Consider the following 26,637-nt stretch of genomic DNA (forward strand, 5'->3'; position numbering starts at 1 on the left):
CAAATTGTCGCGGGCATGCGCAGTAGAAGCTCCGAGCCCTTTAAACATACTGTACGTGCAAAGATGGCAGCTCAAGTCGACTTGCTCCGTGCGAAAGTGAACGACGAACGGATAAGGGACAACTATGACAGATTCATCAAAGAGAAGAAAAAGAAGAAGAAAAGGGATTTGTCGCCGTCAGCCGACAAAAAAGAAAGATTTGAGAAAGTGGCGAAAAAGGTGAAGCTCCATCATCACCATCACCACCACAACCACCAGCAGCAGCACGCCGAGAACCGGAGCCACCAACCGCATCAGCTGCAGCAGAACCCCAAAGCCCAGAACTTCAGCCCGGATAAACACGTTCTCCACATCCACCACCACCATCACCTCCACGGCCGCCACCATCACGGTCTCACCAACGGCACCAAGAAGAGCCTGCAGCCCGCTTTCCCAGCTCCGAAGCGAGCCGTGCCCACTCAGCCACCTGCACTCTTCACTTTCACGCCCCTCAAAGTGGTGAAGGCCCAGCCGCAGGAGCTCAAAGACAAGCGCCGGGAGAAGGAGCACAAGCAGAAGCTGAAGAAGGAAAACTCGGAGGCCAACGTTAAGCTTCCTGAACTGAAGAAGAAAAAAGGTGAGCTTATTATTTGAGTGTTAACGGCTAGAAGCCGTTTAATGACACCAGATCATCACATCACAAATGTCAACAGTAGCTTGTAAACGGATAATTTTAGCTAGCCTAGTTTATTATAATGCCAGTTCAGTAAGGATCGTAGTGCTTACATTTTAAACATCTTAGCTGACTGTTTAAAATTAGCCTTTCTTTTCAGTGAATGAACAATGAATTTTAAATTAGTCATTTTAATTTAATCTCTAAGCACTGGTTTACCTCCATTTGCTGTATTTAAGTACCATTATTTTTGCTCTATTCATTTTACTATAAATTATTATACATATATTGTTTACGAACTTTTATTTAACTTATTTATTCAGCTTTTATGTTAGGTTTATTATCATTTTATTTATGTATCCATTGTCTGTCCTTTGTATTTCAATCATTTTAGTTTTCATTCTGTAGTTATTCTTTAGTAAGAATGTACATTATTGGATATTTTGGGGCTTTCTAACCTCTTTTGAATATGTCTTTACCTGTTTGTTTTTTAACAGGTTTTCAAACTTATGCAACTGTTTATATTGCATAAAGTTGCAGAAAAAGTGATACACTATTAAAGTTTCTTTGAGTTATTGATTGATAGATTTTGATTTTGTCTTTAAAAATGGCAGAAATGCATATTGTGTTTGTGTTGTGGTATCTTGTCTTTACAAACATTTATACTTCATTCTAACCTCAGAATTACAAATGCTATGTACAAACATCACTTACAACAATATATCTTATTATTAAGTAGTAGAGATGCTGTATATTAAGAAAATATGGCATTGAGAGATTGAAGTTGATTATTGTTTTGGAGATAAACCCAGTTTATTTCTCAGCAACACAAATAACTCTCTCCACTTTTCTAATTTTGTCTGACTTTTTTAATTGTGTATTTTCAGAGTTGATGCCCAACAATGAAAATGGAAAGTCTCTAACACTAGAGGAATATCTTCTGAAGAAGAAGAAAAAGAAGAAGAAGCATCGTGACGATGATCAGGGTGCTAAGAAGGTCCGACATCTGCACACCAAAGCGGTTCAGACTGTATGCGCTGGGCTTGGGGCTGACCTCACAGTCCTTGTTAACCCTGAAGCTCCGCTGCCCGGCGTAATAAAGCAAGAAAGCACTCGGCTTCCTGGCAGAGAACCTGCCGACAACTATCCACCTTACCTCCAAGCGCTCAAAATGGGTCGCGCTCCTTTCCTCTCGCATCAGGACCACTACATCCGCAGCTCCTGCCTCCTGACCGGTACCAGATATGGACGCTTTCTTCACGAGGAGAAGCAGCCCAACGGAGGCGGATCTGTGCTGCATGCTTACGCCGACGAGTTGGCGTGCCTCAGTCCAGCTGAGATGGAGGGATTCTCCCGGGAGTTCCTGGAGCTGACCTTTGCCGAGAAGCCCAAAGGTGCAGCGGTCTACGCCTTGACTGTGATCCACGGCGCGGCTTCGTATCTGCCTGACTTCCTGGACTACTTTGCCTTCAACTTCCCCAGCACACCTGTCAAAATGGAAATACTGGGCAAGAAAGACATTGAGACCACCACTATAAGCAACTTCCATTCTCAGGTATGTAGAGGAGGGGAAAACAAAGGCAATGTTCTTGACACAACATGGCTTCAAATTTAAACAACCCAACACTCCTAGTGCTCAGTAGGCTGTGCTGTTGTGTATTCTCTGATACATACACTGAAAAGCATCTTATAAACGCCTCAGGGTGTCCGCAGATCTTTAAAAAGTCTTTAATTCATGTGTCTAAAATCAAGGCCTCAAAATGTCTTAAATTGATTTTTATAAAGTAAGTTGGTCTTCAATATGCTAATCATAGGTCTTAAATTTTGTCTTGACAGCACTAATTAATTGTATGGCAGAGTGTTAGGGCCATCCTAAGAAAAACTTTTTAAAAATTATAAGAAAAAAGTCATAATATTACGAGAATAAAGTCAAAATAACACAAGAATAAAGTTGTAATAACATAATAAAGTCACCTTAAGAGAATAAATTTATATGAGACTAAAGTCAATGTGATACTAACATAATGTACTTTTACCAGAATAAAGTAATGTTATGACTTTATTCTCGTAATTTTATTTATTCTTTTTTTTTCTTGCCATTACCCTAATACTCCATAGTTTGTACATTTCTTATGACATTTAGGTATTAAATTCCATTCAAAATGGGCTTTAAAAGGTCTTGAAAAGTCTTAAATTTGAGTTGGTGAAACCGGCAGAAACCCTGGTTGTGAGCTCAGTCGGTTTGTCCTTCACCACAATGATAACAAAAAAATGCAACTCAAAAAACTAGAATTCTGGCAAGTTTTATTTGGAAGTAACTTCTGCTCCCGTTCTGACTAGTTTTATTACTCTTATTTTATGCAAAAAAAAAATTGTTAGTGCAAAACAACAGGCAAGACAGCTGTAATTTGCATAAAAACAAAACCATTTTGCTTTTCTGTTTAGAAAAACAGCAGCAGTAGGTACAAGCATTTCTCATTTGTTTACTTTCTAGTATGAGAAGGAGCAATCTGCCATCAGTCCTCTGTGTATGTAAAGGCTGTAAGCTCTGGCTGATGATGATTGTATGTCACTGTGTGATATTTCCCTCTATGCTGTGACTGCTGTGCATGGAAAACATGTGCCTGCAGGTAGATCAATTAAAAATTGTGAAAGTCAACAAAATAGTATATTTGTATGGTTAAAGGTAAAAAATTATAAAGCTAAAGATGGAATGATTTTCATCATTGTACTGTTGACGACTCTGCTCCACATCCGATAGTTTTTTTTTTGTTTTGTTTTTAGAAAATATGTGAAATTAATGTAGAAATATTGAGGCTTTTTTGGTAGAAATGTATTTCTTTGTGGCCACATTTGAATGTTTTTCATTAATCTACAATCGCGACAATTTTCCGCTGTATTTGCTAAGCACTTAAGAGTTCAGCATGTAACATTTTATCTGTAGCTCTACACAGTTTTAACAACCTGGAGCTCATGTGCAAATAACCGAATGGGTTAATGGGATTCACACACTGTGCTCTACATTACTGGTGTGTAAATGTGGGCGTATCAGAAAGCCATTAGTAGTAATGTGGATTTCTGAAGGGTTTTAGAGCAGAACCTGTCGTTTCTGGCAGGTGACTAATTGTGACAGTTTTTGTTCTGCTAAAAGGAAAAAACAGTGAAGCCTGGATGGTTTTATTCATTCTCATACCATCTGCTTGATGGAACAGCTGTGTTTTTATTATATATTCAGTACTAAAAATGGAATTATCAAGAGAAAACTCAAGTTAGTAATAATGATTGCTGTATTGTCATTCTACAGGATGCAGTGCAACTGTGTTAAACAAAAAAAGCAAAAGTAAAAAATTGCAATAAATCTTTAAAAAATGTATTGTATTTTTATGGCCCTTAATTGCTTTCATCATTCAAATTGAGAAAATATTATTTTAGCTTATAGATAAGTAGCTTGTAGCACTTAAAGGTTCCTTTACTTTGTTCCCCAGGTGAGCCGGACGTATTGTTCTGGAACGTACCGAGCCGGACCCATGAGGCAGATCAGCCTGGTCGGCGCCGTGGACGAAGAAGTTGGAGATTATTTCCCAGAGTTCTTGGACATGCTCGAGGAGTCGCCGTTTCTCAAGGTGGGAGAGAGATTTATTTTCCTGCTCTTGCAGTAGCTTCTGTAAGAGATTGTGTTTGTAGCACAGCAGCTTTATCACTTAAACACAAGTGTGTATTAGTATTTTAGAGCAAGGCAAGCAAAATAAGTATGTAATCTGTTGTTTGTAGTGTCAAAATATCTTATTTTTAAGACAAACAGAAAGAAAAGCTATTTAGCTAAATTATTTACATTAATCTCTCTTGATTTTTGCTTTGACTTATGCATATTAAGAAAATATGCATGCTTTGGAAACATATTAAGAAAATATGGATGTCCAAAGTGTCATTGGCAGCTGGAAGATATGCAGAAACAGAGATGATGCAGGCTTAAAGTGCTTGAATTGTAATAAGAAAAATGGAAAAAAAACCTCAAAGGCTTCACAATATGCATATGAGTTTCATTCCAGAAAAATATGAACATGAAGGGAAAAAATGTCTGCAACAACCCAAGCTGCCAGAAGAGGGAGACATTCTATATTTTAAATGTTATTTATATATTGTGCAAATGTTATTCAAAATGTACTTTTGATGCCGTCATTTTCAGTAAATTCATTGTATATTGGGCTCAGGTTAGTTATGAAACAAATTTCATTAGATCTTGAATGCTTTTATCATTCAAATTGAGAAAATATTATTTTAGCTTACAGATAATTAGCTTGTAGCACTTAAATGTTCCTTTACTTCTTTCATCCTGTATTGTCATCCTGTAGAATGACAATACAGCAATCATTATTACTAACTTGAGCTTTCTCTTGATAATTACAGTTTTAGTACTGAATATATAATAAAAACACAGCTGTTCCATCAAGCAGATGGTATGAGAATGAATAAAACCATCCAGACTTCACTGTCTTTTCCTTTTAGCAGAACAAAAACTGTCACAACAATACTGAATATTGTTTCAGTATTTTGGCATATATTGTCTTGTAGTTGCAGAAATTACCTTGAATCATGCCCAGTTAAATGTATTGTCTGTATCTGTGAATGGTTTTGTAGATGACCCTGCCTTGGGGAACCCTCTCCAGTCTGAAGCTGGACTGTCGCTCTCAGAGTGACGACGGACCCATCATGTGGGTCCGACCGGGAGAGCAAATGGTTCCAACGGCTGATATGCCCAAGTCTCCATTTAAGCGTCGCAGGTAAGAGCTTATGCAAGAAAGTTGGACATCTACCTCTATCTAAAAGGAAAAATGGCTGCTCATCTGCTGCTTTTCTATTTATTTATTTTACTCTTTTAGATCTATGAATGAAATAAAAAACCTGCACTACCTACCGAGGGCCAGTGAACCCAGAGAGGTCCTGTTCGAAGACCGGACTAAGGCCCATGCTGATCATGTAGGTCAGAGTTTCGACTGGCAGAGCACAGCTGCGGTGGGGGTCCTGAAGGCTGTGCACTTTGGAGAAGGGTGCGTTTCCTTGAGCATAATCAGATTTGCCTCACCTTTGTTAACTACACTGCAGAAACACTTAATCTTAACTAATATGTTTAACCAGTTTTTTGTACAAATATTTTAGTACACTTGTAATGAGGCAAAACTAACTTACAAGTAACTTTTCAGCAAGATATTGGAGCTTGTTTCAGGAAAATAATTTCTTAATATTGGTTTTCAAAAAAGTACTAGTTCTACTGGCAGATTTCTTTACATATAACATGGAAAATGTTTTATTATAAATGAAATAATCTCCCAGTGTAGCTATTATTTTATTAAAGAATACTCTCTTCTTCATTCTTAGCTTTTCTTGCTGAAAAGCTACTTGTAAATTAGTTTTGTCTTATTTCAAATGTACTAAGATATTTTCACTTCAAACTAGACAAAAATACTTGGCAAGAATTGATGTTATTGCAGTGCAGTTGATTTCCTAACCCACAATATAATATGATTATTTACTTGTTTATGTTTAATGGGATCTCTTAAAGGGATAACCGCCCTCGGATTACCAAGGATGTGGTGTGTTTTGATGCTGGGGACTTTAACGAGGTTGTCCAGAGGCTGCAGCTGGATCTTTATGAGCCCCCAGTTTCTCAGGTAAATTCAGATTCCAGTTAAAAATAAGGTCTTATTCTCTGTATATGTTTAATAACGTGTGTGTGTCTTGGTGAAGTGTGTCCAGTGGGTGGATGACGCCAAGCTGAATCAGCTGAGGAGGGAAGGCATCCGCTACATCCGTGCTCAGCTCTGCGACGACGACATTTACTTCATCCCCAGGAACGTCATCCACCAGTTCAAGACGGTGTCAGCCGTCTGCAGCCTGGCCTGGCACATCCGCCTCAAACAGTATCACTCGGCCGAAGACACGGATGCCACAGAGGAGCAACAGCAGCCCAAAGATCTCAGCCCCACATCAGGCCGAGTCTCTTTTTCCTCCCCTGCCAGACCAGACTCTACCCTCACCCCTTACTCACGACGCCAGCCAGACAGCATCCACGGCGGGGTGGCCAAAACCGAGGAGCCCGAGTTCCAGAGGCCGGCCACGCCGTCGAAGGAGCCTCAGCCGGCCCCTCCTCAGCCCACCAAATCCACTCACCTCCCCCACCTTTACCCCACCTCGGTCCACTCTGGCTGCACGCCCTCGAAGGAGCCTTCGCTGCCAAAGGCTAACAGCCACACCACGGAGATCCCCAAATGATCCCAGCCAGCCCTTCTTTCTTCCAGCTATAGCAGGAAGTATTTAAAATTTTAGACTAAATTTGACATCTGAGTCAATCAGGAAGCTTTTAAATTATTATTCTTTTTTATCTCACAATAATGGTGTGTTTTTGTCTTCTTTTTTTTAACCTACTGTATTGTTATTGTTTAATGGGACAGAATAATATATATATTTAGTTATCGGATGTAAAGAATCTTATTATTTTTAAACTGATATTGTAAATTGCCACACGTGCTGTGTGAAAGAAGCTTTTTTTTAAATTTCACGGTGAACTTGTTTCTTGAAAACTAATTCACCCATTAACCTGGATGTGTTCTTTATCATTAACAGAATTTCTTCAGCTGCATGAACCTGGCATCTTATCATGTTTGACCTCTGAAACTTATGAAGATCACTTTAATAAGCCCGGGATTATGTATTTTCATTCGATTGATTTGGAAACATGGGCAGCTGTGTGCAGTGAGCTCAGCGCAGATTGGGCAGGGTGTTAATTTAGCTTGGCTGGGGTCACTTTGCGTCAAAGTAAGATTGAAAATCCCCCAGAAATTGGATGTCCATTCTTCAGAGAATCCAGTAATGTTTAAAGCACTTTCCTTACCTCATGTACAAAACGTCAGTGGTTTGACCATTGTAGCTAATTATCAGGGTGGCAGCATATCTGGGAACTGGCAGCCTGATGGCAACAGTAGTAGCATATCCCTGGTGTGTGATACAAATTCACATCATGGCCCTTGCTGGTGTGCTTGGTCACTGAACCAAGATTTTGTAGCAGGACTGACCACAAGCCAGCCTAACCCTGGCCACACTGAGCAGGCATTTCACAAAGTAACTTCTTAAACACCATTTACACCACAGCAGCTATGTGCTTGGTATTCTGACGCCACTCTGGCTTCAACAAAAAAAGGATCTCACCAAAGGCAACTTATACCATGTTCTTCACACTAAAACATAAAAACATGTGATGATTAGTCTCTATCCATATAAATTTTAGTATGAGCAAAGCTGCCAATGAAGCTGCAGAGAAGTGCTCACACCTCCAAATTGCACATGTTGACTTGTTGTTAAGCACCTGAGGGAAGATTAAGGTTTTCTGTTGTCTGCAGTTCAATATGTTTGGGAAAATTGTTTTGAGAGAAGAGGAAGCGCGAACAATGTCTCATTAGGTTCATGAATTAATTTCTTTGTTGCGACTAAAAAAGGAGGAAGTGTTTACCGAGGTATGATCCTTCACAGCAGTGCTGTACATCCTGGAGGACGTGCAGGATTCTCAATTTTAAAATGAAGTTCCACATTTTCTGATTTGATACTTGTGGGTGTGTATCCAGTCTGCAGTAGGGTGACGCTTGCCTTTAAACTGAAATGACTTTTTCTGAGATCCCGAAGGCCGTCTGAAGCCACTATGAAGTGGACTAATTTCCCCCTTGAAAAACATAATGCAATTATGTTAATAAACTTAAGGCACTTAAATCTTTTTTGCCAGTTATGACTTTGTATTTACAAAGTCATAATTCAAACTTTGTATTAATGTTAACTCGTTTGATTGTTTATATCTTTTTTATATTTATTTTCTGCAGATTCTGATTTCTGATTCGGTATCTCAAGTATCTTTTAATCACAAAGGAGCTGCAAAAGTTGCACTTAGCAATAATAGTCAGTCATTTTTCATGTTTAGAATGAAAATGGAGTGTAATATGTCGTTGTGATAGCTGAGATTATGTGAATGTTGTGATGGTTTTATTGTTTTTTTCATCAAAATCCTTCGTAAAGTGATGACTTTAGGTAGTTTTAGAAAGAATGTCTAGGATGAAGGCTAGAAATTATGTTCCAAAGCGTCCAGACATTGGATTGAAGCCTTCAGTTTCTTGTTTTCAGAATGATGTTTAGAAGGTAGGAAGTGAAGTCGTGCTACTTAGTGCCTTTTGCATGAATAGCCGAACTCAACACTGAAGGCTTCTATTTTTTTGATGACTGAAATGGGAAATAAGTACCTGGTAGCAAATACTTTACACATAATAGTTTGGCTTTTCTAAATCACAGAATGGATTTTTTGCTATGTTATTATGGCTTCCATATAGTCTTGACTTCTTGTAGCTCTTCTTTCTTGAAGATTTTTAGATTTAGTTTTTTCCCCCTAACTTGTCGGCATCATAAATTACAGACAGAAAGATACAGGATGCATACATTGTTTACCCTTGTAAAATAATCCAATTATGCTTAAATGGGAAAAATACAATTGGAATGCAAAGAGATATTTTTAATAAATAAATGTGCAGTTGCAGCATATCCATATGCATAACATTCAATATTTATCAGGATTACCGTTTTATCATATCGCTTTTAAATAATATGGCGAAGAAGCACTGAAAGATGCAAAGTCCGCTCTGTTTGAAAGACAAAGTGCAGCGCTCATGAGGATTCGTTATACCCGTTTTCTTGTTTCACACTGAAAGCATAAATGCGATCACAATCTTCAGACACATGGACATTTAAATTTAGTCCTAACATCATGCAACAGCTTTGCCTTGAGCACAAAATAAAACTTAGACCTATAGAAACTCACTCCAAGCGGTTTCTCATATCCGAATATTTAAAGTCCCACTTGAGTCAATGTTGCTTTTTGTTTTATAGAAGGCACTGTTCAGTAGTTAAAAATTTGCTTTACTTTATAAATTGCACAAAGACTTCGCCCTTCCTGTGTGTTTCCTGATGGGAGGTGCTGCTGCACAGAAACGTCTGTTTCGGCTTTTCTTTGCTCTTCTTCTGCTGTGTCGGATGTTTTCTTGACAAATTTGTAATAAACCTGCTTCTGTCCCAAAGTCACTGAGTAGTGCAGTGTATCATTTTGAGACCAAGTCTCTTCAGATCCAGCTCTCCGGATAGCTCCGAGGACCTTTTGGCTTTCCAAAACGGTTCCCAAATCCTGTGGAAGGTATAGATGATTTCAGAAATTAGATTTGTGATGGATTTGTTTTATCACCTGGCAAAAGTATTTTTTAACCAATTAGCTGCTTTTTATGATTCCCTTTTCACAAATCCAAACTCCAGTGTATTCTTAATACAAATTCAAAGCAGACTTTATTGAGCCAAAAGGATATGATGTAGTAAATAAAGAGGTGAAAGTTGGGGAAATTTCATGTGGTCAACAAGCACAAAGATAAAGTATTGCATAATTGTGAAGTGGAAGTAAAATTATACATTCGGACACAACTACTGACTTCACATATGTGCATCAGTTGTAATTCTTGCCACAAGTTCTCAGTTTGTTTTTGGTCTGGACTTTGACTGGGCTACTTTATTGAACCTTTAACCAGTAAACTATTAAGAACAAGTTGTTATTTACAGTGACAACCTGATAGGGATGGGAATTAAATAGTGTGGACAAACAACATTAGCTTCTAAAAAGCAAAGGAGGTGAATTAGCAGTGCTTGCCATCAAATGATGGTTTCATCCAGGGCATACTACTTTTGGAACATGTCATGACGATCATGAGATTGACAATCTTCAGTCAGAAGATTCACTGTGAGACCAACTGCTACTGGAGACCCTTCCAGCCCACAACATCACCATCCACAGCGACTCTTGGATGACGTAAGTTATGAGATTTAAATTAAATGTCTTTAAAATTTATGTATCTAAAATAAGGCTCTTGAATGACGTACTTTTTAAATGAAATAAAGTTTGCCTTTAATACATTAATCACTCATCTTACATTTTGTTGTGGTAGGACTATTTAATCATGTATATTGTTTTTTTTTTTATTTTCTTCACAGGACTTTTCTGTCATCTGCAGACATTATCACTGCGTTCTGTGGCTTGAGGTGGTTGGGGCTACCGGTAACTAGCTGCTAAAATAATCTAGATAGCTAGCAAGCTTTTTTATGTCCATCATGGGTAAGTGCAAATTTATTGTCAGTTGGCTGGATGATGTTCATCTAAACCATGGACTCACTTCTTTTGCCAAACCACACAATGTACAATTTTATTTTGTACATTTTTCATTATTTAGGTCTTAAATTCCATTCATAATGGAATCTTAAATCTGAGTTGTTCAAACCTGCAGAAACCCTGAAAAAAAAAATTCCTGAGTAGAATTGAATCGCCACAGCATGATTCTGCCACCAGCATGTTTCAGCATGGAGAAGGTATGTTCAGGGTGTTTGCTTATCCTCCCAAATAGCTTTTCTCTTGGAGACCAAATAGTCTCATCTGTATAGGCCACTTTCCTCCAGTGACCTGAAAATAATTTGCACAGATGAACTCTACTTACTTATTGCTTAAAGGTAGTTGCTGTACTGGATTTTATTTAGTGGTGTCAGACTAAAAAAAGGCTAATTATAAATACATGGAACACTTTTTTGGAATATTTTAAAAAACATTTAAACCACTTATCATTTTTCTTCCATTGCAGAATTTTGCTTTACTTTGTATTTTGTCCACTACATAAAATTCAAGTGAAATACAATATAATATAAATAAAGTTTGTGGTTGTGACATGACATAAATTGTATGTTGAGTATAAACTGACATATTGACTTACCAAATTTAAACACAGTAAATGAGCTACTATGTAAGGTGGGAGTAGCTCCAGCCTGAGTTGGAGGTGGTGGAGGGGCAGTTTTAGCTAGGAATAAAGTTTTCACACAGTTAATTTATGAGAGAAATTATTAGTTTTATTAATGATGTGAAGTACAGAATAACATTACTTACGTTTTGATTTATGCCTAAAAAGTTTCAGGCTCTAAATAAAGAAAAGAAAATTATTGATATATGCTTTAAATTATCCATAGCTTATAACATTGCTCTTGTCTTACCTTTGATCTCAACATGCTCTTTTCATTGCTTTTGTCTGCTTTGCTTCCTGATCTGTCGCTGTTTGGGGTGGGCCTGTGGTTTATATTCTGTTGTTCCACTTGCGCTGATGAACATAGAAACGGAAAGGAGATGAAGCATATTTTTGCCCAGATTTTCATTTGACGCGATGCTCCCCTCTCATGTCTGTGCAAAAAACCTTTTCCGAACTCTTAAAAGGAATCTCAGCTTCCTTAGATGTGCAACATTTTGTGGCTGACCTGCTTTTCTTGATATGTCTGAGGATCTTCTGTCATTTTGATAAGTGCTTGTACTGTTATTAATAAACTGTGTGAGAAAGGCTACTGTGTAGTGTGCATCAAACTGACTCACCACTTCCTCCTTCAGCTGCGACCACAGGAAGAGGAGTGAGCTGCGGAAATGCACTGAGGGGCTCTGCAGTATGAACACAATAATTAATGAAAACATCCCCAGTTAAAACACATTTATTTCCACTAATAATAGTAATCAGCATGCAGAACATTTAACCAGTCAAGCTTTAAACCTCTTCATACCTCCTTGTGATAGTGACATTTATTTTTACTCTCTGCGAATCTCCATGGTTGTACTAACAAAAAGCTTAAGTTTCTTTACTGATGAGGAAAACTGATGCAGTGAATTAAACCAGCATGGACTTGTTCTAAGCACTTCCTGTCACTATGTAATTATATTTAAAGAATAAATTATCTGATCCATACCTGCATAGCGAAACATTAGAGCATAGCTAGCCTGAGACTTTATTAGCCCAGAATTTGATTTGCGTATCCACTTCTAATTAAAGTACATATTTAAAAACAAGAAATACTTAAAAGTTTGAATGTATAACAATAAAAATAGGTAGCTTGCAATTTTAAAACACACATTTCATAATCAAAAAGAATGTTTGGAGTCCACTAAAACAACAACGGACTACTACAAATGGATGATGACGTCTCTAGTGTTGACTTTGAACCTATCACCCTTTGTAGGTGTGTACAGATGTCTTATTGTTTTTGACAAAACATATGTATTTTAATGTGAGAACGCTTAGTTTCACTCAGAAAAAGGATTCAGCAAGCACCTTATCTGTCACTATCTTCTACAGAGTAAATGAGTCTAAGCTTCACAAATGTAAACATTATTCAACCAGGGAGTAAGCAGTCACATCATGAGGTGACTATAGGTGATGTTTGTGAGCATAAAGTTGGTCAGGTAAGAAAATATTTTATTTTACTGATATATGTCTTCAGAAGCATTGGGTTCTCTCTGTATTAGAGCCAATAAGAAGAGAGAATATTTGACAACAGGTATCTGTTGTTTAAGTTTCCTTCAACCACCACCTGTAGCAGTAGTGTAAAGTGACACCTTAGACCCAAACAATCTGCTGTTTCCAGAAAACTAACCCAGTCAGCTTGAGTAATTAAATTATGGTATAAATATGCAAAAAAAAAACTACAAGTATATATCTGCAGGCCTGGGATCCTATGCAATAGTTTAAATCGTTGATGCTCTACATCCGAGTCACAGATCTGAGCCAACAACAAGAAGGTGGCTATCTGTGTTTAACTTTTAACTGCTTAAAGGCTCAGTAAGATGAAGGCAGATAACTCACCTGAACGTGAACTTTTAGCACGAACACTCTGAGAAAAGATATTAGACGTGTTAAAACTTAGGGGAGAAAAAGGAAATTTGGCTTTAGGCCCAGTAAAAACTAACCCAGAGTAATTCTGTTGAACTTAATGACATATTGGAGTTCATATTACCTTGCTCCGGTTCATGACAGCATCCAGGAACTTCTTGGGCTGGGAGGTGCCATCCCACTCTGATGACATTCCTACTCTTGGAAAGGGCTGTGTTGAAACCATGGAAAGAGGGCGTTGTACATTTCTCTCCAGAGCTAAGAGATCAGACAGTGGCAGTTCTTAGACAAACAACTCTTTCTGTACAAGCTGAATCGCTGTATAACAAGGGAATGAAATGCTCACTCGTTTCTGCAGGGAGGGGGAAGGATTCTGGGACTCTTTTAGCAACAGGTGATGCCAGACTGTCCTCAGCTACAAACCCAAGTATAAAAGAATGTTTAATTCTCCTTTTCTAACCATTTTTGATTCATTCTGAAATTTAAATAACATTATATAATATGTTTTGCACAATTTTTAAACTTTATTCTTACAAATTGGAATGTACACATTGATTTTTTCCCTTTTCTAATCAGTTCTGAAAGAAGAAAAACATTTAAATTTCTTAATCTTTTATATTGGACAAGCTTACTGTGAGGAAGAGGTGGTGGAGTCATAGGGACCAGATGTGGACTGGAATTGTGGAAATTTGTTTGATCAAGTTGCATTACTGAAGTTGGAGCTATCATGAAAAAACACAAAGCTGATTATATTATTGCTCTTCTAGAAACATCAAAGCTCGCAAATGTTAAACTGAGAAGAAAAAATTTTAAATTATCTGTTACAAATTAACAGTACTTTGCTGTGGTTATTTTATCAATCAGAACATCTTACCTGAGAGAGTCATCTTTGCTCTGAGGCTCTGCAAAAAAAAAAAAGCTTGCTTTCAGAAAATCTACAGAAAGATTTTCTAGACATGCAGCATAAAGTTCATAGCTTGACTGTTAAATAAAAAATCCAGAAAATGAGAGGTACCTAGTCTCTCAAAGACAGACATAAAGTAAGCAGATCCTCTTCAGTATTTAAAATACAGACTGTTCCTTAGGGTGTTTTCACACTTAATAGACCAGTAGACGTAATTTGATGGCAGACCAAAGCTGCAACATTTGCTAAAGTTTCCTTTCACATTATACTGTGTGAAACAAACCACACCCTTAGACAAACACCTTCCCCGTAAGAAACAACATAAAAACCGAAGAATAGAGCGCAACATCATTCTTCATGAAATGTAAACATGAATGGAGTGGCATCAGATTTTATAAGTTGTGTAATTTCTCTTTTGTCTCTGGTAAAAGATCATGAGCCATTTCTTTCACTAGCACTGGATTCAGTTAGTTTTGGTTGTATTTGCCCAGTGCTATCCTCTGCATCCTGCATAATTGTTGACCATTGTTGAAAGCACTGCTATCCTCTGTTTAGTAAAACAAAAATTGCTTTGAGGAACAATGCTAATCTGTTCTACATCCTACCTTCCATTAAATTCCAAGAATAATCTACATCTTCCAATGAGAAGAATGTTTCCTCACCTTGCTTCTCACAAATGTTTTTTCCTGTTCAATTGCATCTTCTTGAGTCAAAGTTCCCGACCACTCTGAAGACAGTCCTATTACGCCCAGGTTCACTGCCAGTGGCACCCTTGCCAGAGTTGGGACAGGAACTGAAAAGCAGAATTTGCTCATTTAAAAAGAAATTTCCAATTAAGATCATCTAAAATGTGGTTATATAGGGATGCAGTAGCAATATTACCTGGATCAGAGGCTAATTCAAATGATTCTGGGGTTCTCTCTGGAAGCGGTGGGGCAGGTGATGGGGGGCTTCCTACGAATTTAGAAAGAGGAAGTTAAATATTTGAATAAAAATCACTGTTTGAAGTATGCAAAGAATTACTACACATTTAAGGAAAATGGCAGCAGACATCTTATGTTCTTAAAGAAAAGTTTTCATGGATGTGTTCTTACCTGCCTGCTCCCTTATTGGTTCAGCAGCAGCATTTGGTGGAAAGATAACCGACAACCTTTCACATGGATCTGGCAGCTCTGTCAGACGACATTTTGTTCAACAAATACAATGCAGCAAGATTTTATGTGTCACTCACTTTTCAATATGTATTGCACAATCAGAGATGATCAGATTTTTAAATAGGTAATGCCACCAGATATTTTTCTTTTCATATCTAGACTGAGGAAACTAACCTTCTTCCTCAGCCAGGAAGTAGGATTCCGGGGTCCGTTCGGGTAAAGGTGGAGGCGCCTCATCATCGGCTGGAGCTTTGAAAGTAAAACAAAACACACGACTGCAATTCAGCAACTCTTATCTGTTTTTTGTAAGACTAAGTCATTCAAACATGTTTCTGCTTACCTGAGGCTGGAGAGCTGTTTTCCATGTTCTGGTCATTCAAGAGAAAAGAAGGTGCGCTGAAGAGCGGGCTACATGTCCATTTGGAGTCTTCTTGTCCTTCTTCCACTATAGCCTCATCAGATGAAGGGGAGCTCAATGAAGTGTCAAAGTAGGGGTCTTCCACCATCAGACACACAGCCTCAGGCACAGCAGGTGAAGATGAAGGATTCAGTACAGAGGTGTCATCTTTGTTTGGTATGCTCTCACTTGTTGTAAACGCAGCAGGGTTGGTATGAAGCTGTTTAGGAGAGTTGGTCGGTCTCTCGTGTAAGTCCTGCGTAGCATTCACAGCCTCTGGTATGACTTGGAATGGGTTATATTGTTGCTGGACCCAGTGTAAGTCTTCGTATTTGTAGGCAGTTAGATTTTCTGAAGCCAGAGCCAAAGGAGAGCTGTATTGTTGGAAATAACCCCTCTCTTCTTCAAGCAGGTGTTGATTGTGTGGGGTTAAGTCAAGCTCCTCACTCTCGTCAGAGAGATCATTTTCACTTGTGGCAGCAATGGCTGATTGAAGCATCGTCACCTGCTCAGATGAAAACACAAATAGTTACAAGAGGATTTTATCAGATGACCAGGTATGTACCATTTCTTTATCTGAAGCAAAAGGTCAAAAGGGTTATATACAGGCCACATGAGGTTGTACATTGATGTGATCTATCTATAGATGAAGTGACCTTATAGTCCAAAGCCCAGACCCCAGGTGCAAGTTAACCAACAAATACAACCAAGATACAGCAGTTGTGTCATGAGGAATTGGCCAAAATTTCAACAAACTACTGAGAAAAGCTTGTAGAATGTTAACTGGAACATGTGGCTTAAGTCATACAGTTTAAAATTTAATTCAGCCAAGTACTAAGAGAATTTGTGAGAACTTCTAAATTTAAGTCTGCAATTATTCTGTATTAGTAAGTTGTTTCTCCACCATTAGCACAATTTTTTTGAAAACTGAATTTAAGGTGTTTTAAACTGGTCAAAGTACTATGTTACTCCTCCTCCTCATCATCGTCGTTGTCGTCATCGTCATCATCAATCAGTTATTAAAAGATGACATGTTAAATTTAGTTGTATGAGTCTTTAATATTCCACCTCTGGAACATAACGTTATTACTTTCAGCAGCTAAAGATTACATCATACAAAATTACAAAATCAATTTAGCCTGTGCAACAGATGAAATGCAGTCTGAACTAACCTTCCTAGTTGCATTGTTAGACATATGATGTCAATCAAAATAAAAAAAATTAAACTCATAGTTTGATGAGAGAAAACCTGAATTTGCTCATTTTTAATCTTGCCACTGGAAGTGAACACTGCAGAGATCAGATTAACTTTAAGAAAATGATTTTTGCTCAAAGCAGATTACCACACCACCATCACAACTTCTGATTTTCCACTCGTCATGTGACTACAATCTAAATTTATGATACGTTGAAACCACAAGAAAGCCCGCCGCAGCTGTTTGCGTTCTTCGATCTGTACCTTGTGCTTTTCATATTTTGGCATTCGGAGCGCTCACAGTTGCATACAAAAATGATCGATTTTTCAGATTTTAATAATAGATCTCAGCTTATTGATTGTGGTACTGCATGTTTACGATCTTGCTGCAACAATTAGCTTCACATTCAAGTGCATTGCAATAGCTTAGTGTAACATTAAACAGCAAATGTTCAGTGTGAAAAATGAAGCTAAGTTTAATTACACATAGATATGCTTTTTAACATCTAGTTCAGTTAAATTTTATGAAGTCATTATAATTATGTCATAATTACTGTTCTCATAAAAAAATAGTACAAGACTATCATTGTGCATATCCATCAACAGGTTTGGTTTCTTATCCACTGATTAACACTGTGTGAGTTTCTCTATGAGGTTTAGGTCACTTAACAGCGTTAATGTTATTTGGCAGAGTGGATAAGTACCAAGTCTTATTAGATTAAAGAAAGATTCTCCAAACTGCTTGTCAGCAGGTTGAAGCATGCAATGCTTCACAGAAAAAATTTGAAAGTTGTATGTCATGTCCTGTATATTTTTATGAGAAATAATTCTCAAAGAACTGTCTCTATCTGCAGTCCATGTATTGTGAATTTCCCCTAAATTCTTGGCTACAGTTAGTTCCTGTTCACACTTTTTACTTCCACTTAACTTTCCTTTAATATGCTTAGTATTAATACCATGTGCAGTCAGCTTCTTTAGTAATGACCTTTTGTGGTTTACTCTCTTTGTGGAGCGTGTCAATGACAACTGTTAAAACATTGGTCTTCCACCTGATTGTGTAGGTCATCACATGTCTGTATTAAAAAATTATATTTTTATTGGTTTCATGCAATATTCCAATTATCTGAGAACCCATAAGTACTAAATAACAGAAATACGCACTTTAAATAAGTCCTCTCCAGATAGTTTGTTTTTTTAGTTTACCTTACCAAAGCATTAAACATTAGAACACTTATGATCAGTGGTTTTGCATGCCACTGCACATATTTTCCTTTTCAACCTGCACCTTTAGATCGATTTCTTGTTGTAGTTGCTCACCTCTGTGTTGCAGCTTTGTGTCTCCATAGTTTGCAAATACCTCCGAAACAGTTCCCCGATAGTTCTGTAGACGAGCAGATATTGTTCCTGAGGGTAAACCACAAAAGCATACTGAGTTACAACATGTGTCTTTAGAACAAAATACAAATCAATCTTTTACGCTGCAGAGAAATGGAAAGGAAGCTGACGCTATTAGCCTGAAGAGAAGTTCTGCTTTCTGGAAGGTTGAGTAAATACCTTCGTTTGAACGACAGATGGCCTCTGGGTTCTCATGTCTTGAACTAAGTTATAGATGTTAAAGTCTGACGTGATCGTCTGTAAGCAGGCACACATAAAACAAACGATATATATAAAATATGTTGCTGTCCAACCAATGAAAACAACAATATTCTTACACTGTCCTGTCTTACCTGATTCCTGAGGAGGTTCCATGTATAATCAATGACACACAGGGCTCCTGTTCTTCCACAGCCAGCACTAAAATTACAACAGCAAAATGTTTTGACCAACGTTTAGCATCAGGACAGCTAAGTTGAAGTAAATAGTCACAAGTGCACCCTCTCTGAATTCTATTTGCTTACAAAGATGTGAAATCGTCTAGTTATTTAGCCTAACATCATGTTTATAAAACAACAATGGATACTTTTATTATACATTCATAAAAGAGCTATTAATAAATAACTTTGGATTGCACATTAGTATCAGAATGAATCACAAGACCTTTGGAACAGTTTGTGCTTTTGACACTGAAGCCTGAAGCAGAGATGTGTGGCCATTAATGCACAGCACCATGTCTAATTAGCCCAACTAATAAATATGGGGGTGGAATGGTAATAGTTTGGATATACCACAAATGACCCATTATGGATCATTTTATCATTTCCATCATGCAAGTGGATCTGGCATCTTTACTGTTAAAAGATACAGTTGTTTATTATTAAGTAGCTGCACGACACATTATTGGGAAGCAAAGTGACTGTAGGAATGTCAAAGAACATTTAGTTGAAATTTAGAATGTTCTGTCTTTAAATGTTTACCGTTTCATATCTGAGTTTTCACAACAAGAAGGATTGTTTGAATCTTTCTAGAAAAAATTGTTTTGTTGTCTCGATAAAACAATGTTTTAAAAAAGGAAGTGAAACTCTCAGTCAGTCTTACTGATATGGCACATCCTTTTTTACCAGTAAATCTTACGCTGCCACGACCTTAGAGTGTGAATCATGTAGCGCATTAACGTACGTATCGATGCGGTGTGGGATCTAATTAATTTATTCCAGCACAGAACACACAGGCAGTTTTCTGCCTGAATCATTCATTTTTGAAGGCCGTAACCTTATGCAACCTTGAATAAATGATAAGGGTGAGTGATGAAACCACAATGCAAGTGGTGGAAAAACTCAGAAGGAAAGCCCACATGTGCGTTTTAAAGTGCAGTGGGCCGTTGGTTCACCATCTACGTGCATTTCCTGTCAAAAAAAAGAGGAGGGGCCTAACAACTTAGGCCTGATGCATGAGGACATGTACCCACAAGTAACATGGCGGCATCAGTCAAACCTCTTTCTGCATCTCAAACGATGTACACACATGAAGGTGCAAAAACTAAAATAAATCAAGTGAAATGTGTGTTTTTGAGTTAACAAACTTCAAATGCCTGATGCTTGCATAAAATAAATAGAATAGCTTTCAAATATTTAAAACAGTAATTTAAATCAAATAGTGATAGTAAAAAAGTGACATTTTGAAAATGTGATTGAGCTGAGGTGTGAGCATCTCCCTGTCATTTTCAATAGCTCTAAAACTAAAGCTTCATTTGCAATAAATGTGTTAAATATGGTCTAACTTTAATTTTCTTTTTCAATTCTCACAGTTTCGCACAGCCTTAGTTATGATCTGCAAGGTTGCCGAGCTTTATGTTTCTTAGTCGATCTTAATTGACTATTGAACTATTCAACCTATTTGTATAGTTGTACAAATATTTTCAGTAAGCTAAAATAGTTTTTTTCTAACATATTTGGACACATGGATAATTCATAGCAGATTAATCCAAACTGAAAAATTCTAAATTCAAGTGATAAATTGATTGTAGAAATGCCTTAAAAACGTAATAAAAAAGCAAGTTAATGTTAATGTCTACTCTCTAAAAAACATAAAGAGCAGACAGACGTTTGTTGTTCTTTAGATGAGTGTGAAATAGCAAGAATTTTTTTTTTGCATTAACCAAATACATAATTCACAGAAAACAGCCTATAGTTTGCAATAAAATGTATTTTGGGTTTCAGTGTTCTTTTCCAAGAAACCATTTACTCCCACATTTGTTTCTACTTATTCTCCTAATCTAATTCATGACTTATTCATGTTTGTTTCTGCAGACCTCCAAACAGAGCTGACACATTGTTACCAATTGTCCAAAAAATAAGGAAAATGTTGAAAGAAGTGAATATTTATGAAGTATCATGTACTTCATATTTGCATTGTATTGCAGTGGTATGCCAAGGTAAAAAACAGTGACTTGAATCACCAGGCCTGATTTGATCTGATATGACACTGCATTGAATTTCATGCTATGGCATTTCTTTTTGAATGCCGTAGCAAGGACCCCATAAGAGCTGCAACAATCCCATATACTGTAGAAGCTTTGTCTGTGACTGATGAAGTTGTCAAAGTCATAGATGTTTTCTCTGGATTATTTTATGATTAACATTCATTCAAGAACTGTGAAGCTCTCAAACTTAAAAAAACAAACAAACATCAGAGCAAAAAGTAAATTGCTCTATTTAGAGCAGACAGTTAATTATACACCCTTTATCCCAATGCATATACATTATACAAAATAAAAGGTGAACTTTATTTCCTCACATTTAAACACATAGGAGACATTTCTAGATCTTTGTGTGTCAGGATAAGAAAGCAGCTTAATATTAATTTAATATTGCAATTATGAAGTTTCTGTGCTTAATTCTTTGAAACCCCCATGTTCTACACGGTATATGTAATCCTTTATTGTTTTACACATCATCAAAATAGCCTTATGTGTGTTAATAAGTTATTCATCATGAAGTCTATTTTTATTTCTGAGTGGTGAGTACACTGTGAGTTATCTGCATGACTAGTAATGTTCCCCTGCAGGTAATTTGGGTAGCTTTTGGGGATTCATGATGAGAATAGAAGGAGTCCAAGTATGCAACCTTGTGGTCCACCAAGTTGTCTGACACATTTACCAGTGCTGAAAATGTGGGGTGAGTAAGTGTTTTTTGTTCTTGTAAACCCCAAAATAATGGTTCTGTCAGTCTAACAATGTGCCATTTGATTATCTGATTAAGAAGTCTAGAATTACCATTAGCATTATTCTGAAAACACAAAGAATTTTTTTTTTCCTTGTTAAGAATGTTTTATGGTTTGATTTTTGATTTTGTATTTGAACATTACTTTGTTTTGTGGTTTAATTGATAAGCTAAATATCTACACCAGGGTTATTTCTTCAGAAACAGAGAAAAGTCTAATTGTTTAGGAAATGATTATTGCTTACATAATCAACAACATATTTGCCATTTATCATTTTCAGACAAATAAATGAATATTTGTTAAAAGAAAAAGTCTTTGCTCATCAGACAATGGCTAACATTCCCATGTACTAGTAAAGCTTCTGACCTGCAGTGGATGCATATGGGGATGTCGTCATGCGCCTGGTAACAGCGCATTTCATGCAGCATGTCCAGAATGGGTGGGATGGTGTCTGGTACGCCGTGATCCGGCCAGTTGACGTAATGCAGCTGTTTCAAAGTTCGGCTACACTGAAAAATAGAACATTTAATTTTGGGATCAGTTCATCCCAAATTTTATGTCAAATGTTTTTGTTTGCAAACCTAGCATTTGAATAACTCAGTGAGGTTCGAGGTTACAGTCTGTGTTTTCAGTCGTTGTAGCTGTCAACAAACCAGTTCCTTATCTCCTGATTGTCTCAGAAAAACTGTCATTGCCATGACAGTTACTTTCAAGGTTAATGCTTACGTTACGATAACTCAACCTTAACGTCCTTGTCAGATAGTCTCCTTTACTTTCCTCAGAATCCTGGAAAAAAGTGGAAAAAAAAGAAAAACACTTTTAAGATTGCTGAGTATTAAAAACGGCTAACTAATAAGATACAAAAGAAAAAAGAACGAGTTATTTTGTTCATGTTTTTAAGTTTATATTGTTCAAACGTTCCATGACGTGCTGTGGGTGTCGGACGTGAATAACTGGAAAACTGGAATGTCAATGTATTTTAAAACAATTATAGGAACCTTCTCTGAGTGGGAAGTGTGACAAAGTGATACAAAATTACTCACACAGTGGACGGTAAAAGCTTCGCATATAAAAGTATCCTCTTGATTTTGTGGCCAGTACACTTCACACTTTTTCTAAAAAGAGAGAAAGAAACAAAGATTTACTTTTGAAATGTTGTCATTTTAAATCCATGAGAAATCATTGTTTTATGTGGACGCTATTGTTACCTTTCCCATTTCAAATTCTCGACAGGACATGACAATAACCTGAGGAATGAAGCAAAATGAAAGGAGTTCAACAGGATCATAACAGAAACAACGTTTTGACAAACGCAGCAAGTGACAAGCAGACCAACATTTATGTTATATTCCCAAATCATCCGTAAAAAGTCCACCAGTGTGTGTGGAAGCGGACCCTGAGTAGCAATATACGCCCTGGATCCTGAAACTCCCTGTAAACAGAACACAGCATACAGTCAAAGGATGTTGTTAATTATACTACCTAGTTATTTGTTGCACTGTTTATCACATCAAATGAGTAATAGAGCTACTTCCTGAGAAAACAAAGTACATTTAATTTACCTTAATATAACTTGCATTGATGTAGTCGGTGTCTTTTTTCGATGTGGTGAGAGTGAGCTTTACTCGGGTGTGGTCAACTGGAAGAGGAGAAACACGTGGTCAAAGTACCATCAATGTAAAATTTCAATGATTGCATAAACTTTAATTTTCCTTTTGAACAACACAGCAAAAAACTAAATTACGTCAAACACAGAAGTGTAAAGATAAAATGCATACCTAAATGTAATTTTACAGATGCACCATTCATACCAGTCAAAAAGGAAAGCAGAAAACTGTTAAGATGAATCCAACATGTATTTGTTGTATACCACCTTGCCTGACTTTTAAATCGACACAATCGACGCACTCGGCTCGTGCGTTGATGAGGAACGCAGTTAGCTGCAAGAACTAATGTGATTTGCAGGACACAAATCACTAACAAATTTCCAAACACTCCAAACAAATTTCAGCTACAATTTACTATCACCCTCCGTCTAGACATGGAAATATGATGGAAAAAGTCAAAGGTAAAAAGACGTCCACAGAAAGATTTTATTGATTTCAAAATGTGGTTGGAAAGTAGTTGGAGTTGATCACACGAGCAAACCAGCCCTGAATCATAATGTCTTTGTCAATGTGTGGGCTTACATAACAAAGCAAGGTGTTTTCAGTAAAAACACCTAAAAGAAAAAAAAAAAAAACATAAAAAGATGTCAACAAATGTCCAGTGTTTTCAAAGAAGTGACAAAACAGTTATGTACTGTGAAGCAATCAGATGGAAAATGATTTGGCAGAAACCCAGCAAAAGATATTTAAATCATCAGATGTGAAAGAAACATCTGGATTGAACTAAAGAGGGTGTAACTGTTAAGTTTGAGGAAAGATTTTACAAGTCAATGTCACAGTTGCGTGTGTGACATTCATTTGCAACCGAGGATACCTCATACACCCAATAGGCCGCACTTAATTGTGCTTAACTCAGTGGCTTAAAGTGGAAACCAATGTGGATGTGATGACAGACACAAATGATAAGAAAAGTTTCCCCCACATGTCAGGATGTTTCACCATACATGCTTAAGTGAAGACTCCAAAACACCATCAAGCTGAAATGCTTTGGTCTACTAATAAAGTTGCTTCTTAGTACTTCTAGTATTGCTGTAGTCTTCACCTTTGCAGGTATTTTACCCTCTCCATTCACCTTGGGAGTCTATGAAGTTGTGCCAGAAACATTTAAAATTTCACAAAATGCAAAAGCCCACAACACAAACTCAATTGGACCCATAAGAGGTGTCCCCTCTATCTGATTATATTTTTCATAGTTTTTTCCCTGCCAGTTGCTAATACAGTCTTTGCCCACAGCACTTAATCCATTAGTGATTAATGTGAAAAAATATGTTTTCTTTTTGTCACATTAAAATTTTTCAGATCATAGTAATATTAAAATGATATATCAAAGGCAACATCTATCCAAAACTCTGTGAAAATAAATGTATTCCCCCTTGTTACATCATGAATGAAATGTTTGCAATCAAATGTTCCAGAAAGCTGAGTTGAGTAATCAAAATAAAATCAAAATATAGCTGTAAAATGTTTTAAAAAGAATTTGGAAATGCAGAGTAGCAACAACTTATGACTATTTTACTGTATTTACAATATACAACCGTATTATAAACCCTCCGAAGTTAAAGTAAGTGTAGTCTTCATTTGATGAATTAAAGGACATGTAGTGTCCCATCGTTTTCTAAATATTAATGATTCATGAGCACTGTTGTTATTTTTATGTTTGTCTCAAACTATAAAGTGAAAGCCTAAAATATTACTTTGCATGAAGTATTTGCTTTAAATTGGATACAATTTAACATAAAATATGGAGTTGTAGACTTTTTAAAATGAAATTACTTTCTTCATACAATTTGAAATCTTAGCAGTTTTCCCTCCTCAACACAGATTCCTTGTTCCTGGAAAATGTTAAAATCTGTTTGTGACAATGAAGCAAAAACAGAAAAAATTTCTAAGAAGTCAAATACGTTTCCTGCACTAGGTTTAGCATACCAGACTGAATACATCGGGTATAACAGAAACATAATGGAAACCTTCAAATTCAGACATCTTGCAGGTTGTTATTACTATTTTGACAATTTTATAAAATGCTTTGTCAGAGTTAAAGTGTTCTTTTATGAAACATTTTTTTCCACCCAATAGCTTGAAAAAGAAAACGGTGTCATGTGCACACAGTGTTAATCATTTATATATTCAGTAATACTCTAGCATTATAAAATTGTTCTCAGCTTTACTACCAAAACCATGCAGGTGTTACATTTTTGATCAACTGTGTGCTGATGTTTTTCAGAACTGTAGCATCGAACTCCGACAGTCTGTCACTTTCTTAAAACCTAGGTATAGAATCATCATTCGGTGTTGACACCATTTGTATAAACATGTTATGCCAACCACAGTTTTCACAGGTTTGCACTGAGCCCAACTTACAGGGAACAATGTCCTTGTATCGATTCTTCTTGATGTTTTCTTGTTTTTCTGCAGTCTTGGTGGAGAAGACCTTCTCAATGCGATACTTTGTTGACTGGTTTTTCAGCCTCTGAAACACAAAAGATTTTTTTACAACGTACATTTTCAACTAAGATGCTGTCATTTCATGCGGCAGTATAAATGTCACTGGGCTTTTTTTTTCTGTCTCTATATATAACCACATTGGAACAAACACACCAGGAACCAGATTTCTATTACAAAGTCATTTAAGCTGCAGCTTGAGGCTTCCTTTTTCTCGTATTTTTTTTTAACTTAGGAGGGTTTTTTTAAATATAAAATCAGATATAAAAAATATAATAATAGTAAGGACAGTATTTACAGTGCAAAAAAAATTATTTTAATATACTTGCATTTTCTACAGCATTTCGTGGTATTTACTGAATGCTTTAGATGTTGCAACAAAATGTTCAGTGGAAGGTTTTGTACATTACAGAACCTTATTTGTCTTAATGAGTAAACACCACCCTTTTGCTAAAATACAAATGCCAAAATGAAACGTTTTCATATTCATGCTTTGCCTCATTCATAAATTTGCCTCATTATGCTACATTCTACAACATTAACGATAGAAGAAGGCAGAGAAACTGACGGCTGTATGTGCATGTGAAATGGGCCCAAGAATAATCCAAACCTTGGTAGTTTAACAGAATTTAGTTGCATAAGATCATTTTCACCACAATGAGAAGTGAGAAGTGACAAATACAATTTTATGTAATGTGCAAATATCTGATGTACAGGAAATGACAATCTGCTCCCTTTCTACAAGATTGGTTCCAGCAACCACCCCGTCTGCCAAGGTAAACTCCAACCTCATTGGTGTCTTTCAGTTTTACAAAGGACGTCTGCATTCTTACTCACTGTTTTAGTGATTTTGTATACACTGCAGTGTG

The 26,637-nt window shown here is 36.9% G+C and overlaps 2 protein-coding genes across 2 annotated transcripts in view; one reads left to right on the plus strand and one right to left on the minus strand.

Annotated features, from left to right (window-relative positions):
- On the plus strand, window positions 1-9,763 carry rsbn1 (round spermatid basic protein 1). Its single transcript, XM_028011474.1, has 7 exons — window positions 1-616; window positions 1,540-2,207; window positions 4,138-4,275; window positions 5,291-5,433; window positions 5,533-5,700; window positions 6,213-6,321; window positions 6,398-9,763. The coding sequence occupies exons 1-7, from the start codon at window positions 16-18 to the stop codon at window positions 6,920-6,922; spliced, it is 2,352 nt and encodes a 783-aa protein (XP_027867275.1). The 5' UTR covers window positions 1-15; the 3' UTR covers window positions 6,923-9,763.
- ptpn22 (protein tyrosine phosphatase non-receptor type 22) overlaps window positions 9,183-26,637 on the minus strand; it is a 21,665-nt gene continuing 4,210 nt past the window's right edge. Inside the window, exons 2-26 of the mRNA XM_028011473.1 lie at window positions 25,688-25,796; window positions 23,222-23,298; window positions 22,996-23,091; window positions 22,868-22,906; window positions 22,703-22,774; window positions 22,386-22,445; window positions 22,026-22,168; window positions 18,788-18,854; window positions 18,615-18,692; window positions 18,378-18,464; window positions 15,809-16,370; window positions 15,643-15,717; window positions 15,409-15,486; window positions 15,197-15,268; window positions 14,977-15,107; window positions 14,285-14,312; window positions 14,043-14,132; window positions 13,757-13,825; window positions 13,535-13,668; window positions 13,384-13,411; window positions 12,126-12,188; window positions 11,756-11,859; window positions 11,652-11,682; window positions 11,482-11,565; window positions 9,183-9,863 (exon numbers count right to left, since the gene is read on the minus strand). Coding sequence (XP_027867274.1) covers window positions 9,802-9,863; window positions 11,482-11,565; window positions 11,652-11,682; window positions 11,756-11,859; window positions 12,126-12,188; window positions 13,384-13,411; window positions 13,535-13,668; window positions 13,757-13,825; window positions 14,043-14,132; window positions 14,285-14,312; window positions 14,977-15,107; window positions 15,197-15,268; window positions 15,409-15,486; window positions 15,643-15,717; window positions 15,809-16,370; window positions 18,378-18,464; window positions 18,615-18,692; window positions 18,788-18,854; window positions 22,026-22,168; window positions 22,386-22,445; window positions 22,703-22,774; window positions 22,868-22,906; window positions 22,996-23,091; window positions 23,222-23,298; window positions 25,688-25,796 — 2,439 coding nt within the window. The 3' untranslated portion in view covers window positions 9,183-9,801. The remainder of the gene's footprint in view (window positions 9,864-11,481; window positions 11,566-11,651; window positions 11,683-11,755; window positions 11,860-12,125; window positions 12,189-13,383; window positions 13,412-13,534; window positions 13,669-13,756; window positions 13,826-14,042; window positions 14,133-14,284; window positions 14,313-14,976; window positions 15,108-15,196; window positions 15,269-15,408; window positions 15,487-15,642; window positions 15,718-15,808; window positions 16,371-18,377; window positions 18,465-18,614; window positions 18,693-18,787; window positions 18,855-22,025; window positions 22,169-22,385; window positions 22,446-22,702; window positions 22,775-22,867; window positions 22,907-22,995; window positions 23,092-23,221; window positions 23,299-25,687; window positions 25,797-26,637) is intronic.

This window comes from Xiphophorus couchianus, chromosome 24 (assembly GCF_001444195.1).
Source record: "Xiphophorus couchianus chromosome 24, X_couchianus-1.0, whole genome shotgun sequence".
NCBI lineage: Eukaryota > Metazoa > Chordata > Actinopteri > Cyprinodontiformes > Poeciliidae > Xiphophorus > Xiphophorus couchianus.

What these genes read in the sequence shown, in the direction of transcription:
- rsbn1 (XM_028011474.1), top strand. Translation starts at nt 16, where the DNA reads ATGCGCAGTAGAAGCTCCGAGCCCTTTAAACATACTGTACGTGCAAAG. An exon ending in TGAACTGAAGAAGAAAAAAG is followed by an intron (nt 617 to 1,539) that starts GTGAGCTTATTA and finishes GTGTATTTTCAG; the next exon opens with AGTTGATGCCCAACAATGAA. An exon ending in GCTGTGCACTTTGGAGAAGG is followed by an intron (nt 5,701 to 6,212) that starts GTGCGTTTCCTT and finishes GATCTCTTAAAG; the next exon opens with GGATAACCGCCCTCGGATTA.